Here is a 17,500-nt window from a genome sequence, read left to right on the forward strand (position 1 = left end):
CAGCATACTGGATGGGACAGGTAGGAAGATGTGCAGATGAAGAGAGTGTGAAAAGGGAGTCAGCATATTGGGTGGGACAGGTAGGAAGATGTGCAGATGGAGAGAGTGTGAAAATGGAGTCAGCATATTGGGTAGGACAGGTAGGAAGATGTGCAGATGGAGAGAGTGTGAAAAGGGAGTCAGCATATTGGGTGGGACAGGTAGGAAGATGTGCATATGGAGAGTGTGTGAAAATGGAGTTGATGAATGATCTGTGACTCAGCCTATAAGGGCCAGAGACATTTTATTAACCCTCTATTACTGTACCCCTCTCTCTCTCTCTCTCTCTCTCTCTCTCTCTCTCTCTCTCTCTCTCTCTCTCTCTCTCTCTCTCTCTCTCTCTCTCTCTCTCTCTCTCTCTCTCTCTCTGCAGGAAATGGGTCCGTCCAGTATGCCCTCTGTGCCCCTCATGGTGGGTTGTGGGGTCTCCTGCAGTGCTCTGCTTATCCTGTTGCTCATCTATGCTGCCTTCTGGAGGTGAGCAAACACAAACACACACATACACACACAAATACACACTTTTTCTCTCACACACATACAAATATACACACTTTCACTCACACACACTCACACACAAAAACACCCATTTTCTCTCTCACATACACACACACACACACACACACACACACACACACACACACACACACACACACACACACACACACACACACACACACACACACACACACACGCACATGCGCACATGAACACACACACACACACACACAAAATCACACACTTTCTCTGGAACACACAACCACACACACACACACACACACACACACACACACACACACACACACACACACACACACACACACACAAAACACACTTTCTCTGGAATACACACACACACATAAACACCCACTTTCTCTGGGACAGACACACACACACACACACACACAAAAACACACACACTTTCTCTGGAACACACACACACACACACACACACACACATAAAAACACACACTTTCTCTGGAACACACACACACACACACACACAACACACACACACACACACACACACACACACACACAAAAAACACTTTCTCTGGAACACAACCACACATCCCTGCATGGGGCTACACCCCCCGAGTCACTGCCAGTCTTCACAAATCTATTTCTGGGCTGTTAGAGGAGGCCTGTTTCTGTAGACTCTTACCATAAGAGATTAAGCCAGGGGGAGAAAATCCCGGGTTGGCTCGACAGTGGAGCAGTCCACTCCAAAACTCCAATTAGGCCTAATGGAGAACCAATGGGCGAAGGCATAGCCAGACTCTCAGACTGGGGGGATTAACTGTGTGTGTGAGAGAGAGGGGGGATATGGAGAGTGACATCAGTGGTAGACAAGGAGAGAGAGAGAGAGATCATGAAGGAGGGGCAGAGAGTGAGAGACTGTGACGAAGGGACGGAGAGAGGGGGAGAGAGAGCGACTGTGACGAAGGGACGGAGAGAGGGGGAGAGAGAGCGACTGTGATGGAGGGACGGAGAGAGAGAGAGATTGTGAAGGAAGAACGGAGAGAGAGGGAGAGAGAGAGAGATTGTGAAGGAGGGAAGGAGAGCGGGAGAAAGAGAGATTGTGGAGGGATGAGAGAGGGAGAGAAACAGAGAAAGAGATCATCAAGGAGGGATGGAGAGAGGGAGAGAGAAAGAGAGAGAGAGGGAGAGAGAGAAAGACACCAGGAGTGCAACAGTAGGCTGATCCAGAGCAGGTGGCAAGTATCCTAGTGGTTAGAGCCTAGTGGTTAGAGCCTAGTGGTTAGAGCCTAGTGGTTAGAGCGTTGGGCCAGTAACCGAAAGGTTGCTAGATCGAATCCCCGAGCTAAAAATCTGTCGTTCTGCCCCTGAACAAGGCAGTTAACCCACTTTTCCTAGACCGTCATTGTAAATAATATTTTGTTCTTTACTGATGTGCCTAGTTAAATAAAGGTTAAATAAAAACCGCATGACCATGTTCAGGAAAGGAATCAGTCCATCAGTTCAAATTCATCGCTTCACATTTTGTTTTCCCTCTTTCCTCCTTCCTTCCTTCTTTCTCTTCTTATTTCTTTTCATCCTTTCTGCATGTCCTTCTCTTTGTCTCTTTCAGGTATATTCGTTCGGAGAGGTCTATAATCTTGGTGAATTTCTGTCTCTCCATCCTGGCCTCCAACATCTTGATACTGGTTGGACAGTCCCAGACACTCGGCAAGGTGAGAACAGGACACGCACACGCACACGCACACACACACACACACACACACACCACACACACACACACACACACACACACACACTGGCCATCAGTTCAGTTATAGTCACGTTACACATGGTACTGTTGTTTATCTATTCTAGTAGATTTTTTGAAGAGCCTCAATCAGGTGTCAAAACTGTTCTAGTAGATTACTACTCACCTCTGTTCTGTTAACTGTTGTTTATCTGTTCTAGTAGATTACTACCCACCTCTGTTCTGTTAACTGTTGTTTATCTGTTCTAGTAGATTACTACTCACCTCTGTTCTGTTAACTGTTGTTTATCTGTTCTAGTAGATTACTACTCACCTCTGTTCTGTTAACTGTTGTTTATCTGTTCTAGTAGATTACTACTCACCTCTGTTCTGTTAACTGTTGTTTATCTGTTCTAGTAGATTACTACCCACCTCTGTTCTGTTAACTGTTGTTTATCTGTTCTAGTAGATTACTACTCACCTCTGTTCTGTTAACTGTTGTTTATCTGTTCTAGTAGATTACTACTCACCTCTGTTCTGTTAACTGTTGTTTATCTGTTCTAGTAGATTACTACTCACCTCTGTTCTGTTAACTGTTGTTTATCTGTTCTAGTAGATTACTACCCACCTCTGTTCTGTTAACTGTTGTTTATCTGTTCTAGTAGATTACTACTCACCTCTGTTCTGTTAACTGTTGTTTATCTGTTCTAGTAGATTACTACTCACCTCTGTTCTGTTAACTGTTGTTTATCTGTTCTAGTAGATTACTACTCACCTCTGTTCTGTTAACTGTTGTTTATCTGTTCTAGTAGATTACTACTCACCTCTGTTCTGTTAACTGTTGTTTATCTGTTCTAGTAGATTACTACTCACCTCTGTTCTGTTAACTGTTGTTTATCTGTTCTAGTAGATTACTACTCACCTCTGTTCTGTTAACTGTTGTTTATCTGTTCTAGTAGATTACTACCCACCTCTGTTCTGTTAACTGTTGTTTATCTGTTCTAGTAGATTACTACTCACCTCTGTTCTGTTAACTGTTGTTTATCTGTTCTAGTAGATTACTACCCACCTCTGTTCTGTTAACTGTTGTTTATCTGTTCTAGTAGATTACTACCCACCTCTGTTCTGTTAACTGTTGTTTATCTGTTCTAGTAGATTACTACTCACCTCTGTTCTGTTAACTGTTGTTTATCTGTTCTAGTAGATTACTACTCACCTCTGTTCTGTTAACTGTTGTTTATCTGTTCTAGTAGATTACTACTCACCTCTGTTCTGTTAACTGTTGTTTATCTGTTCTAGTAGATTACTACTCACCTCTGTTCTGTTAACTGTTGTTTATCTGTTCTAGTAGATTACTACCCACCTCTGTTCTGTTAACTGTTGTTTATCTGTTCTAGTAGATTACTACCCACCTCTGTTCTGTTAACTGTTGTTTATCTGTTCTAGTAGATTACTACTCACCTCTGTTCTGTTAACTGTTGTTTATCTGTTCTAGTAGATTACTACTCACCTCTGTTCTGTTAACTGTTGTTTATCTGTTCTAGTAGATTACTACTCACCTCTGTTCTGTTAACTGTTGTTTATCTGTTCTAGTAGATTACTACTCACCTCTGTTCTGTTAACTGTTGTTTATCTGTTCTAGTAGATTACTACTCACCTCTGTTCTGTTAACTGTTGTTTATCTGTTCTAGTAGATTACTACTCACCTCTGTTCTGTTAACTGTTGTTTATCTGTTCTAGTAGATTACTACTCACCTCTGTTCTGTTACACTGTTGTCTCTCACCCCTCTGCTTTCTAGTAGATTACTACTCACCTCTGTTCTGTTAACTGTTGTTTATCTGTTCTAGTAGATTACTACTCACCTCTGTTCTGTTAACTGTTGTTTATCTGTTCTAGTAGATTACTACTCACCTCTGTTCTGTTAACTGTTGTTTATCTGTTCTAGTAGATTACTACTCACCTCTGTTCTGTTAACTGTTGTTTATCTGTTCTAGTAGATTACTACTCACCTCTGTTCTGTTAACTGTTGTTTATCTGTTCTAGTAGATTACTACCCACCTCTGTTCTGTTAACTGTTGTTGGTGATTATTACCTTCTCATTCCTTTATCTGTTTCTTCTTTCTTGCACCTTCATCATTGTCTGTCACTCTGTCACTATCCCTCTCCCTCACCATCTTTCTCATGTTCTCTCTCCTCCCTCACAACCCCCCCTCTATCTCTCTCTTTCTCTACAGGGCCTGTGTACTGTGACTGCTGCATTCCTTCATTTCTTCTTCTTGGCATCGTTCTGCTGGGTACTGACAGAGGCGTGGCAGTCTTACCTGGCTGTGATTGGCAAGATGAGGACACGCCTCATACGCAAACGCTTCCTGTGCCTGGGCTGGGGTAGGTACAGACACACACAGGCATGCACGAACATAAAGACAGGCACACACACTCACGAACATAAACACACGCATAAACCCACACAAACATATCTCAACCATACAGGGTCTCCATACTGGAATAAAGGTGAAAGTTCACAATAACTTCCATCTTCCCATCCACATACATTAGGTGGAGAAATGATTCTGATTATTTTAATTCTGCCACCCTGTACAGTCAGTCTGTGTCCTGTTGAATGCATCTCCTGTACAACAACCTCATGCCTTGCTAAAGGAGATGACAGAGGATAAGAATTGCTATTGGATAACATCTCCTCTGACAGAGGCAAGATCCAGGGAGATAGAACCTAGCAATTACAAGCAATGGAATCCCTGCTCCCATTCATCCCCTGTTCTTATCCTTTATCCATCCACCTATCTGATCCATTAAGTCACTGATGCCCTTAGCAGATATAGGCTGAGTCCCAAATGACACCTTATTCCCTATTTAGTACACTATATTTAACAATATTCCATATTTAGGGCACTACTTTTGACCAGGGGGTTCTGGTCAAATCTAGTGAACTAAATAAGGAATAGGGTGCCATTTGGAATTTAGCCATAGCAATGCTGGGATGCATGGATGCCATAAAGTCACATAGATTGAGAAAACATGAAACGGGTATTAAAGGGAATGAGGAGCGGGAGGGAGGGAGGGAGGGAGGGAGGGAGTGAGGGAGGGAGGGAGGGAGGGAGGGATGAGAACAACTTATCAGGGATACGTCCCTAGATGTTGCAATTTTAACTCGAATACTGATCGAAATCAGTCACCATGGTAACGGCAGATTGTGCGGAATGGGGAGGGAGTGTGTGGTGTGTGTTTGTGGTGTGTGTTTGTGTTTGAAAAGGCATCATATTTATGTACCGTTAGCACCCCACCCAGCCACACCACATCTCTTTTTGTAATGTGGGATTTTCTAATTGCAGTTCATTTGCTGGCATTGTCACAGCTTTGTTAATTACATTAATATTTCAGTCAAGCTCATTACGGACCCAGCATAAATTTTTGACACACACACAGACACAAACACTTTCTCTATCTCACTCACAAACATACACGCACGCACGCACGCACGCACACACACACACACACACACACACACACACACATACACACACACACACACACACACACGAGGGAATGCATTATTGATTGACTTAATTAATACAGTACATGACTTACTGACCCCACCTCCTTCCACTACACACACACACACACACACACACACACACACACACACACACACACACACACACACACACACACACACACACACACACACACACACACACACTGGTTCAAGGAAGCACAATGCACCACAGAAGAAAATCCTCTTGTCGTAGAGTGAGATGAAAACAGCAGCCACTGGACAGGGACCCTACGGAGTATGCTAACCAAGGCTGTATTACCCCTAGTAGTGAACTCTGACCCATACTAGGCCTACCTCTCCTGCCTCGGGCTAGTCCCTGTTATATCCCTAGATACATCCATTAACTAAGAGAGAGTGACGAGAGGAGGTAAGTCCTCATTATGTCAATGTGTATTTCAGTCTACTGTCACACATGTCCGGGTTAAGTTACAGTACATGTCCGGGTTAAGTTACAGTACATGTCCGGGTTAAGTTACAGTACATGTCCGGGTTAAGTTACAGTACATGTCCGGGTTAAGTTACAGTACATGTCCGGGTTAAGTTACAGTACATGTCCGGGTTAAGTTACAGTACATGTCCGGGTTAAGTTACAGTACATGTTCGGGTTAAGTTACAGTACATGTCCGGGTTAAGTTACAGTACATGTTCGGGTTAAGTTACAGTACATGTCCGGGTTAAGTTACAGTACATGTCCGGGTCAAGTTACAAGTTCTTGGTCTAACTGAATTTCAATGTTGCAAAATATCACATTGTGTTGATGTATTGTCAAGAGGATACATCTATTATCTTGCTGATATAGATTTGTTTTTCTCACCTCCTTTCAACCTCTCTCCCTATCATCCTCTCCTCCTATCATCCTCTCCTCCTATCATCATCTCCTTTTATCATCCCCTCTCCCCATCATCCTCCTATCACCCTCTCCTCCTATCATCCTCTCCTCCTATCATCCTCTCCTTTTATCATCCCCTCTCCCCATCATCCTCCTATCATCCTCTCCTCCTATCATCATCTCCTTTTATCATCCCCTCTCCCCATCATCCTCCTATCATCCTCTCCTCCTATCATCCTTTCCTCCAATCATCCTCTCCTCCTATCATCCTCTCCTTTTATCATCCTCTCATCATATCATCCTCTCTCCCATCATCCTCCTATCATCCTCTCCTCCTATCATCCTTTCCTCCAATCATCCTCTCCTCCTATCATCCTCTCCTTTTATCATCCTCTCATCCTATCATCCTCTCTCCCCATCATTCTCCCATCATTCTATCATCCTCTCTCCCCATCATTCTCCCATCATCCTATCTCCCCATATCATCCACTCTCCCCCATCATCCTCTCCTCCTATCTCCCCCATCATCCTCTCTCCCTATCATCCTCTCCTCCTATCATCCTATATCCCTATCATCCTCTCTCCCCATCACCCTCTCATCCTCTCATCCTCTGTACCTGCTACTTGTATTTCTATTATTTCTCTTTTTCCTATATGTGTATGTCTCTCGCTTCCTCTCTCCCTTCTTCCTTCTCTCTCGCTTCCTCTCCCTTCTTCCTTCTCTCTCGCTTCCTCTCTCCCTTCTTCGTTCTCTCTTGCTTCCTCTCTCCCTTCTTCCTTCTCTCTCGCTTCCTCTCCCTTCTTCCTTCTCTCTCGCTTCCTCTCTCCCTTCTTCCTTCTCTCTCGCTTCCTCTCCCTTCTTCCTTCTCCCTTCCTTTCTCTCTCGCTTCCTTTCTCTCTCGCTTGCTTCCTCCCTCTCTCGCTTCCTCCCTCTCTCGCTTCCTCCCTCTCTCTCTCTCGCTTCCTCCCTCTCTCTCTCTCTCGCTTCCTCCCTCTCTCTCTCTCTCTCTCTCTCTCTCTCTCTCTCTCTCTCCCTCTCCCTCTCTCTCGCTTCCTTTCTCTCTCTCCCTTCCTTCCTTTCTCTCTCTCTCGCTTCCTTTCTCTCTCGCTTCCTCTCTCTCTCTCTCTCTCTCGCTTTCTCCCTCTCTCTCTCGCTTCCTCCCTCTCTCTCTCACTTCCTCTCTCTCGCTTCCTCTCTCTCTCTCTCTCTCTCTCTCCCTCCCTTCCTTTCTCTCTCTCTCTCTCTCCCTTCCTTCCTTTCTCTCTCTCTCGCTTCCTTTCTCTCTCTCTCTCGCTTCCTCTCTCTCTCTCTCGCTTCCTCTCTCTCTCTCTCGCTTCCTCTCTCTCTCTCTCGCTTCCTCTCTCTCTCTCTCGCTTCCTCCCTCTCTCTCTCGCTTCCTCCCTCTCTCTCTCGCTTCCTCTCTCTCTCTCTCTCTCTCTCTCTCTCTCTCTCTCTCTCCCTCCCTTCCTTTCTCTCTCTCTCTCTCTCTCCCTTCCTTCCTTTCTCTCTCTCTCGCTTCCTTTCTCTCTCTCTCGCTTCCTTTCTCTCTCTCTCGCTTCCTCTCTCTCTCTCTCGCTTCCTCTCTCTCTCTCTCTCGCTTCCTCTCTCTCTCTCTCGCTTCCTCCCTCTCTCTCTCGCTTCCTCCCTCTCCCTCTCGCTTCCTCTCTCTCGCTTCCTCTCTCTCTCTCTCTCTCTCTCTCTCTCGCTCTCAATTCATCAAATTCAATGAGCTTTATTGGCATGGGAAACATATGTTTGTATTGCCAAAGCAAGTGAAATAGATACTAAATCTCTCTCTCTTTCTCTCTCTTTCTCACTCAGGTCTCCCAGCCCTGGTGGTTGCTGTGTCAGTAGGTTTCACTAGAGCCAGAGGTTACGGTACACCCAGCTAGTGAGTACACACTTTCACCTTTCACCCTTTGCCTATGACCTGTGACGTCTTCACTCCATACCCAACATGGCTTTTCATCATTAGCGCTCTGTGTATCTGAGTCTGGTAATGTGATTTGCAGTGCACTTTTCAATGGTAACTGAGAATGAAAATGTATGTAGATATACCTATTGATTCTTGAAGAATATAACTTACAAATGCCCCATTAGCTTAGTTCAGCTGTTGTACCCCATCAGAACACAATGTTTGTTAACAATGTAAATGTAAACAAGCACTGTATAGCCTCAAACCATGGTTAAAACTATACTTTTTATATCATGGGTGGTCAGTCCTTGCATCCATAGCTCTGTCTATGAATTTGAAAGTGGTTACGGATACACACACACCACACACAAATAGCCTGCAGCTGTAAACATTTAACTCTTCACATACAGTATTTTAAAGAGCGAGGGAAGAGGCTTTTTACAGCACGAGCAGACGACCCTGCGTGACCTTTCATTGGATCTAGACCAAGGACTTGAACTCCACTGTACAAACACTCCCACGTTTCCATTTACCCTGCACTAAAGAGACTCAAATATCAAGGATATCAACAAGTTGTGTATGGTCATGTGATTTGCAGTGCACTTTGGGTCATATGTACAGTGCCATCAGAAAGTTTTCACACCCCTTGACTTTTTCCACATTTTGTTGTGTTACTGACTGAATAAAAAATGTCCTAGACTGGCCTACACATGTCCTACACTGGCCTAACCCATAATGTCAAAGTGGAATTATGTTTTTAGATTTTCCTACAAATTAATACAAAATTCAAAGCTGAAATGTATTGAGTAAATAAGTATTCAACCCCTTTTTTATGGCAAGCCTTAATAAGTTTAGTAAACATTTGCTTAACAAGTCACATAATAAGTTGCTTGGACTCATTGTGCAATAATAGTGTTTAATATGATTTTTGAATGATTACCCCATCTCCGTATCCCACACATACAAATGTCCCTCAGTCAAGCAGTGAATTTCAAACACTGACACAACCACAAAGATCAGGTAGGTTTTCCAATTCCTCGCAAAGAAGGGAACCTATTGGTAGATTGGTAAAAAAAAAAAGAAGCTGTAATTGAATACCCTTTAAGCATGGTGAAGGTGTATCAATACACCCAGTCACTGCAAAGATACAGGCTTCCTTCCTAACTCAGTTGCCGGAGAGGAAGGAAACCGCTCAGGAATTTCACCATGATGCCAATGGTAACTTTAAAACAGTGACGGAGTTTAATGGCTTTGATAGGAGAATACTGAGAATAGTTCAACAACATTGTAGTTACTCCACAATACTAACCTAAATGACAGAGTGAAAAGAAGGAAGCCTGTACAGAATAAAACATTTCAAAACATGCATCCTGTTTGCAGTAAGGCACAAAAGTAAAATTGCAGAAAAGGTGGCAAAGTAATGTTCTTTATGCCCTGAATACAAAGCGTTATGTTTGGGGTGAATCCAACACAACACATCACTGAGTACCACTCTTCATATTTTCAAGCATGGTGGTGGCTGCTTCATGTTATGGGTATGCTTGTCATCGGCAAGGACTAGGGAGTTTTTTGGGGATAAAAATAAACGGAATAGAGCTTAACACAGGCAAAATCCTAGAGGAAAACCTTGTTCAGTCTGTTCCAACAGACACTGGAAGACAAATTCACCTTTCAGCAGGACAATAACCTAAAACACAATGTCAAATATACACTGGAGTTGCTTACCACGATGACATTGAAAGTTCCTGAGTGGCCTAGTTACAGTTTAAACTTAAATAGACTTGAAAATCTATGGCAAGACTTGAAAATGGTTGTCTAGAAATGACGAACAACCAACTTGACAGAGCTTGAAGAATTTAGAAAATAATAATGTGCCAATATTGTACAATCCAGGTGTGCAAAGCTCTTAGAGACTTACCCAGAACGACTCACAGCTGTAATCACTGCCAAGGGTGATTCTAACATGTATTGACTCAGAGGTGTGAATACCTTTGTAAATGAGATATTTACGTATTTCATTATTAATACATTTGCATACATTTCTAAAAACATGTTTTGACTTTGTCATTATCAGGTATTGTGTGTAGATGAGTGTTAAAAAATATATAGAATATATTTTGAATTCAGGCTGTAACACAACAAAATGTGAAATGAGTCAAGGGGTATAAATGCTAATCCTATAAGTAAATACTGGTTTTAATTGCCTGCATTGGACAGACAAATAGCAAAGTGGTTCTCACACATAGGTACTAGTCATTTGGAAAATTAAACAAGACTAAAATACATTTGACAGAACAGGGCTTATGCACTAAAGAAGTTTTGCATTCATAGTAATGTTTTTTCTCTCTCTCTCTCTTATTTTAGTTGTTGGCTGTCCTTGGAAGGCGGGCTTCTCTACGCCTTTGTCGGTCCTGCAGCCGTCATCGTATTGGTGGGTACCTACTTTTATCCCTGTTCTCAGTGGTCATTTTGGCTCTCTGTCGGCAGGCTTGTCCCGCCTCTGAACTTATCATCCTCCCTTTAGCTATTTCTTCTGCCTGTCGTACAGGTCAGAAAGGGGTCAGAACTACACATGGTTTAGATGTCCCCTGAGGGGTGACACACAGTAGAAACCTTTTTACCACTCTAGGTCCTCATCAGGCTCCCATCACTGGAGGACAGGAGGAAGATTAACACCACAAACTCATTCATTTATTTGTTTATTTGCCACTAGCGGTTTCTTTCAGAGTTACCTGTGTCAGACAACAATGGAAGAGAACATTTACAGAGAAAGCATTCTCCAATGTGCCACTACACAATTCTATCTCCTAGCTGTCTCTTCACATTCTACCGTGCCTCACTGGCATCACTATGTTGAGGGCTAAACATGATTTACTTCATTGTTTGACTAACTGTGTTCTGGTACTTAGAACCCTCCTTCAACCTTTTCATCCTTTTCAGCCTTTCCAAGGTTTTCATTACTGTAAAGCATGAGTTCACTTCTTTAGGCATAGATACAGTATATATATCAGAGTCTATATAGTGCTAAGAGAAAGTTGTATAGATGTTTGTGTGCTATGCAACTTCAGTTGTTATAATATAGGTAGAAAGTTGCTCATTGGAAGCAAAGGTCCTCCTGGTAATCCTTGTAAAAGTCCAAGGTACACCTCTATATTTTGTTGTTAAGCCTTTATTAAAACAATAACAATATTCTACTTCGCAGAGAGTAGAATGCCTCTGTGGCTTTGTTAATAAAGGATATCTCCACCTTATGCTTCTTTGTAGGATTAGTGACGGCAGCTTGCGGGAGTTCTTGTGTCAATACGCACACTATCAATTATCCAGATGAACACAGACACTATATTACAACTGTGTGTGTGTGTGTGGGTGAGTGGGTCGGTGTGTATGTATGTGCATGTGGGTATATGTGTTTGTGACAGACCAGGTGTTTGCAATGTGTGTGTGTACATCCCTAGCTAGTGTTTGTCCCCGCTCACCTCGTGTTGTGTTCGGGTAGCCCACTCAAACAAACAAATGTAATTGAGAGGGGTACATCAGAGGAACACAGGCCTCCCCCAGGATGACCGTCTAATTAAAGAAGAAAATAATAAATCTAGCCTTCGGCAAGTAATGGGGCTGGAGACCGGCGTCTCCCACGGTAATGGGGCCAGACATGACGGGAATGTCAACAGGAAGGAAAGACGCAGATTAAAGAATCAAACAACATGGAAGACATGAAAATCTAAAATAAAAGGGTGCAGATTCATGGCTGAAAATGAGAGATCAGTGAAGTGCTCAGTGCCGTAGAGATATAGATTACTATCGAAAGACAAGAAATGAAACATTTATGTTTCAGCTGTATCAATGCAGGCAAAACGAAGGTTAGTATGGAAAAACATTCAATCAGAAAACAGACGGAGGTCGCGGAGAAAGATCACTAATCTCCTTTCTAAACTCCTTTCTTTTCTCAAGGTGAATAAAAAAGCTTTTCTATGGCAGGCAGTGGGAGTAGACTGACACAAAGAGAGACAAGGGATTCAATTTGGTAGGACAAGGTTAGGGTCAGGTGAGAAAGTGAAGAAAGAGAGAAGGGAGAGAGTGGAGGGAGAGGAGTAGAGAGGGGAAGCAAACGGGATCAGGATTAAGAGTGACATGTCACTGATGTGGAAAATCTCCCACATGGGCAGGATTTCCGAATGGAAAAGTGCTGCTTGGCTGGGGTGTGTGTGTGTGTGTGTGTGTGTGTGTGTGTGTGTGTGTGTGTGTGTGTGTGTGTGTGTGTGTGTGTGTGTGTGTGTGTGTGTGTGTGTGTGTGTGTGTGTGTGTGTGTGTGTGTGTGTATTGTGAATCAGTGGGTCAGGGATCACAGCTGTAAGGCGGCTTAATAGACCCCCTCTGTCCTAAACAGGACATGGTCGGGACAGAGGGGCGGAGACTCAAGACACAATCTGCCCACTTCTACTACACCACCCTGTCCATTATTGATTATAGTGATTGCAGAGCCTTGTCAAGAAACCTGAATCAAATGGCAATAAAACTGGACATGAATCTGATTATTTACTATCTCTGTCTGTCTGTCTGTCTGTCTGTCTGTCTGTCTGTCTGTCTGTCTGTCTGTCTGTCTGTCTGTCTGTCTGTCTGTCTGTCTGTCTGTCTGTCTGTCTCTATCTCTCCATCTCTATCTCTGTCTGTTCTCTTTGTCTTTGTCTTTGTCTTTGTCTCTGTCTCTGTCTCTCTCTTTCTCTCTCTCTCTCGCTCTGTCTGTCTGTCTGTCTGTCTGTCTGTCTGTCTGTCTGTCTGTCTGTCTGTCTGTCTGTCTGTCTGTCTGTCTGTCTGTCTGTCTGTCTGTCTGTCTGTCTGTCTGTTCTCTTGCTCTCTGTCTGTCTGTCTGTCTGTCTGTCTGTCTGTCTGTCTGTCTGTCTGTCTGTCTGTCTGTCTGTCTGTCTGTGTCTCTTTCTCTCTTTCTCTCTTTCTCTCCTTCTGTCTGTCTGTCTGTCTGTCTGTCTGTCTGTCTGTCTGTCTGTCTGTCTGTCTGTCTGTCTGTCTGTCTGTCTGTTCTCTCGCTCTCTGTCTGTCTGTCTGTCTGTCTGTCTGTCTGTCTGTCTGTCTGTCTGTCTGTCTGTCTGTCTGTCTGTCTGTGTCTCTTTCTCTCTTTCTCTCTTTCTCTCCTTCTGTCTGTCTGTCTGTCTGTCTGTCTGTCTGTCTGTCTGTCTGTCTGTCTGTCTGTCTGTCTGTCTGTCTGTCTGTCTGTCTGTCTGTCTGTCTGTCTGTCTGTGTCTCTTTCTCTCTTTGTCTGTCTGTCTCTCTCTCTGTCTGTCTTTCTGTCTCTATCTCTCCATCTCTCTCTCTGTCTGTATCTATCTCTGTCTGTTCTCTCGCTCTCTGTCTGTCTCTCTCTTGCTCTCTCTCTTGCTCTCTCTCTTGCTCTGTCTGTCTGTCTGTCTGTCTGTCTGTCTGTCTGTCTGTCTGTCTGTCTGTCTGTCTGTCTGTCTGTCTGTCTGTCTGTCTGTGTCTCTTTCTCTCCTTCTGTCTGTCTGTCTGTCTGTCTGTCTGTCTGTCTGTCTGTCTGTCTGTCTGTCTGTCTGTCTGTCTGTCTGTCTGTCTGTCTGTCTGTCTGTCTGTCTGTCTGTCTGTCTGTCTGTCTCTATCTCTCCATCTGTCTCTCTGTCTGTATCTATCTCTGTCTGTTCTCTTTGTCTTTGTCTCTGTCTCTGTCTTGCTCTCTCTCTTGCTCTGTCTGTCTGTCTGTCTGTCTGTCTGTCTGTCTGTCTGTCTGTCTGTCTGTCTGTCTGTCTGTCTGTCTGTCTGTCTGTCTGTCTGTCTGTCTGTCTGTCTGTCTGTCTGTCTGTCCTTGTCTCTCTCTCTCTCCCTCTCTCTCTCTGTCTCTCTCTCTCCAGGTGAACATGCTGATTGGTATTGTGGTCTTCAACAAGCTCATGTCTCGAGATGGCATCTCGGACAAGTCTAAAAAGCAAAGAGCTGGGTAGGTGGACTAGACCTAGAACTATAAAACTAGAACAGTCTGTCTGTCTCACACCAACACACACCATGCATGGACCATTCATTTCTTAGTTCATTTTCTGCATTTGTATTGTTGTATTAATGCATTGTTGGAGCTAGAACCATAAGCGTTTCCCTGCACCTGCAATAACATCTGCAAAATATGTGTCCGCAACCATCTACATTCAATGCTCAGCATCTACCTGGAGGGGCAAGGACTCTGCACTGTTTTGGGATGATTTTATTTTATTATGCGTATACAATATTTACTTGTTCCAGCAATATAAATAGAATGACTATAAACATGAATCAGGTCAATGGGTTTGCAATGGGTGTCTCTCTAGTGATTCTATTTCTATGGTTCCTGCATCCTTATCTGCGTAAGAGATCTTATGGAGAAAGATGAGTCCCACAAAGATGCAGTCACACAAAGAGAAAACATGAGTATGTCAACTCTCTTGTAAATAACCCTGAACACACTCACACACACACACACACACACACACACACACACACACACACACACACACACACACACACACACACACACACACACACACACACACACACACACACACACACACACACACACACACACACACACACACACACACACACACACACATACAAATATACTGCAGTTATAAGCATTTAACTCTTCACATACAGTCTGTTAATGAGCGAGTATAGAGGCTTTTTACAGGCAGAGGAGACAACCATTCATGACATTACTACACAAACACTCCTACACATTTTCATTTACCATGCACTGTAGAGACTCAAACATCAAGGATGTCAACATCAATGACATACATACCACTCAGTCTATTTTGACTCTACAGAAGCATTGCAGGAACATATATCCAGTAGCTACTGTGACAAAGGCTTCCAGGGTGACATGATTGACTATGATAATGTGTAGACAATATAGAAACGTACTAAGTTCATGGACATGCATACAGTTTACATGTAATGATTCATTAACATAATGCAGTCTCACGTTCACACGCACACATATGTATGGCCATATACACACACACATGCATTGACACAGATACACACGGGGACACAACACACACACACACAGTACAGTAGAGTGGTTTCCTCTACTCCCTGGTCTTTAATTCCATCAGCGGTGATTTGTCATTGGTACTAATCCAATGAGCAGAGATTTCAATGTCCTCCCAGCCAAATCCATGCTTTCATTTCCCTGCAAATTGATTTGATCTCTCGCTTCTCTCTCTTCTCTCTCTTCTCTCCATTGTCCTGTGATGTCAAATCAAATCAATCTTGTTGCTGGGTGCTAGCTCTCTCTCTCTCGGGGTTAATGATATAGTTCACTATCTGAGGGTTAATGATATAGTTCTCTATCTGAAGGTTAATGGTATAGTTCTCTATCTGAAAGTTAATGGTATAGTTCTCTATCTGAGGGTTAATGATATAGTTCTCTATCTGAGGGTTAATGATATAGTTCTCTATCTGAGGGTTAATGATATAGTTCTCTATCTGGGGGTTAATGGTATAATTCTCTATCTGAGGGTTAATGATATAGTTCTCTATCTGAGGGTTAATGATATAGTTCTCTATCTGGGGGTTAATGGTATAGTTCTCTATCTCAGGGTTAATGATATAGTTATCTATCTGAGGGTTAATGGTATAATTCTCTATATGAGGGTTAATGATATAGTTCTCTATCTGAGGGTTAATTGTATAATTCTCTATCTGAGGGTTAATGGTATAGTTCTCTATCTGAAGGTTAATGGTATAGTTCTCTATCTGAAGGTTAATGGTATAGTTCTCTATCTGGGGGTTAATGATATAGTTCTCTATCTGAGGGTTAATGATATAGTTCTCTATCTGGGGGTTAATGATATAGTTCTCTATCTGAGGGTTAATGGTATAGTTCTCTCTCTCTCTGGGGGTTAATGGTATAGTTCTCTATCTGAGGGTTAATGGTATAGTTCTCTCTCTCTCTGAGGGTTAATGGTATAGTTCTCTGAGGGTTAATGGTATAGTTCTCTATCTGAGTGTTAATGGTATAGTTCGCTATCTGAGGGTTAATGATATAGTTCTCTATCTGAGGGTTAATGGTATAGTTCTCTCTCTCTCTGGGGGTTAATGGTATAGTTCTCTATCTGAGGGTTAATGATATAGTTCTCTATCTGGGGGTTAATGGTATAATTCTCTATCTGAGGGTTAATGATATAGTTCTCTATCTGAGGGTTAATGATATAGTTCTCTATCTGAGGGTTAATGGTATAGTTATCTATCTGAGGGTTAATGATATAGTTCTCTATCTGGGGGTTAATGGTATAGTTCTCTACCTGAGGGTTAATGGTATAGTTCTCTATCGGAGGGTTAATGGTATAGTTCTCTATCTGAGGGTTAATGGTATAGTTCTCTATCTGAGGGTTAATGGTATAGTTCTCTATCTGAAGGTTAATGGTATAGTTCTCTGAGGGTTAATGTTATAGTTCTCTATCTGGGGGTTAATAGTATAGTTCTCTATCTGAGGGTTAATGATATAGTTCTCTATCTGAGGGTTAATGGTATAGTTCTCTATCTGGGGGTTAATGGTATAGTTCTCTATCTGAGTGTTAATGGTATAGTTCTCTATCTGGGGGTTAATGGTATAGTTCTCTATCTGAGGGTTAATGGTGTAGTTCTCTATCTGGGGGTTAATGGTATAGTTCTCTATCTGAGGTTTAATGATTTACTTCTCTATCTGCGGTGTAGATTGGCTTGTTCCCCCGAGCCGCCATGGGGATTAAGCCAGTTAACACACACACACAAAGGACACATACACACACGCAGAGGACACGCACATGCAGAGGACACACACACATGCGGAGGACTCACACACGCAGAGGACATACACACACGCACAGAGAGAACAACACCCAAGGACAAGATCCCTCAGACACACACATGCACACAAACAGGCACAGACACACAC

The 17,500-nt window shown here is 43.0% G+C and overlaps 1 protein-coding gene across 7 annotated transcripts in view; it reads left to right on the forward strand.

The window, feature by feature from the left end:
- Positions 1-17,500, forward strand: part of LOC106588837 (adhesion G protein-coupled receptor B2) — a 499,757-nt gene that overhangs the window by 416,909 nt on the left and 65,348 nt on the right. For all 7 annotated transcript variants that reach the window (XM_082970202.1, XM_045709852.2, XM_045709853.2 and 4 more), the window contains exons 17-22: positions 413-516; positions 2,129-2,231; positions 4,481-4,631; positions 8,472-8,541; positions 10,930-10,996; positions 14,442-14,527. In XM_082970202.1, the coding sequence (XP_082826328.1) occupies positions 413-516; positions 2,129-2,231; positions 4,481-4,631; positions 8,472-8,541; positions 10,930-10,996; positions 14,442-14,527 (581 nt within the window). The remainder of the gene's footprint in view (positions 1-412; positions 517-2,128; positions 2,232-4,480; positions 4,632-8,471; positions 8,542-10,929; positions 10,997-14,441; positions 14,528-17,500) is intronic.

The sequence above is a fragment of the Salmo salar genome, chromosome 27 (genome assembly GCF_965601325.2).
Source record: "Salmo salar chromosome 27, fSalSal1, whole genome shotgun sequence".
NCBI lineage: Eukaryota > Metazoa > Chordata > Actinopteri > Salmoniformes > Salmonidae > Salmo > Salmo salar.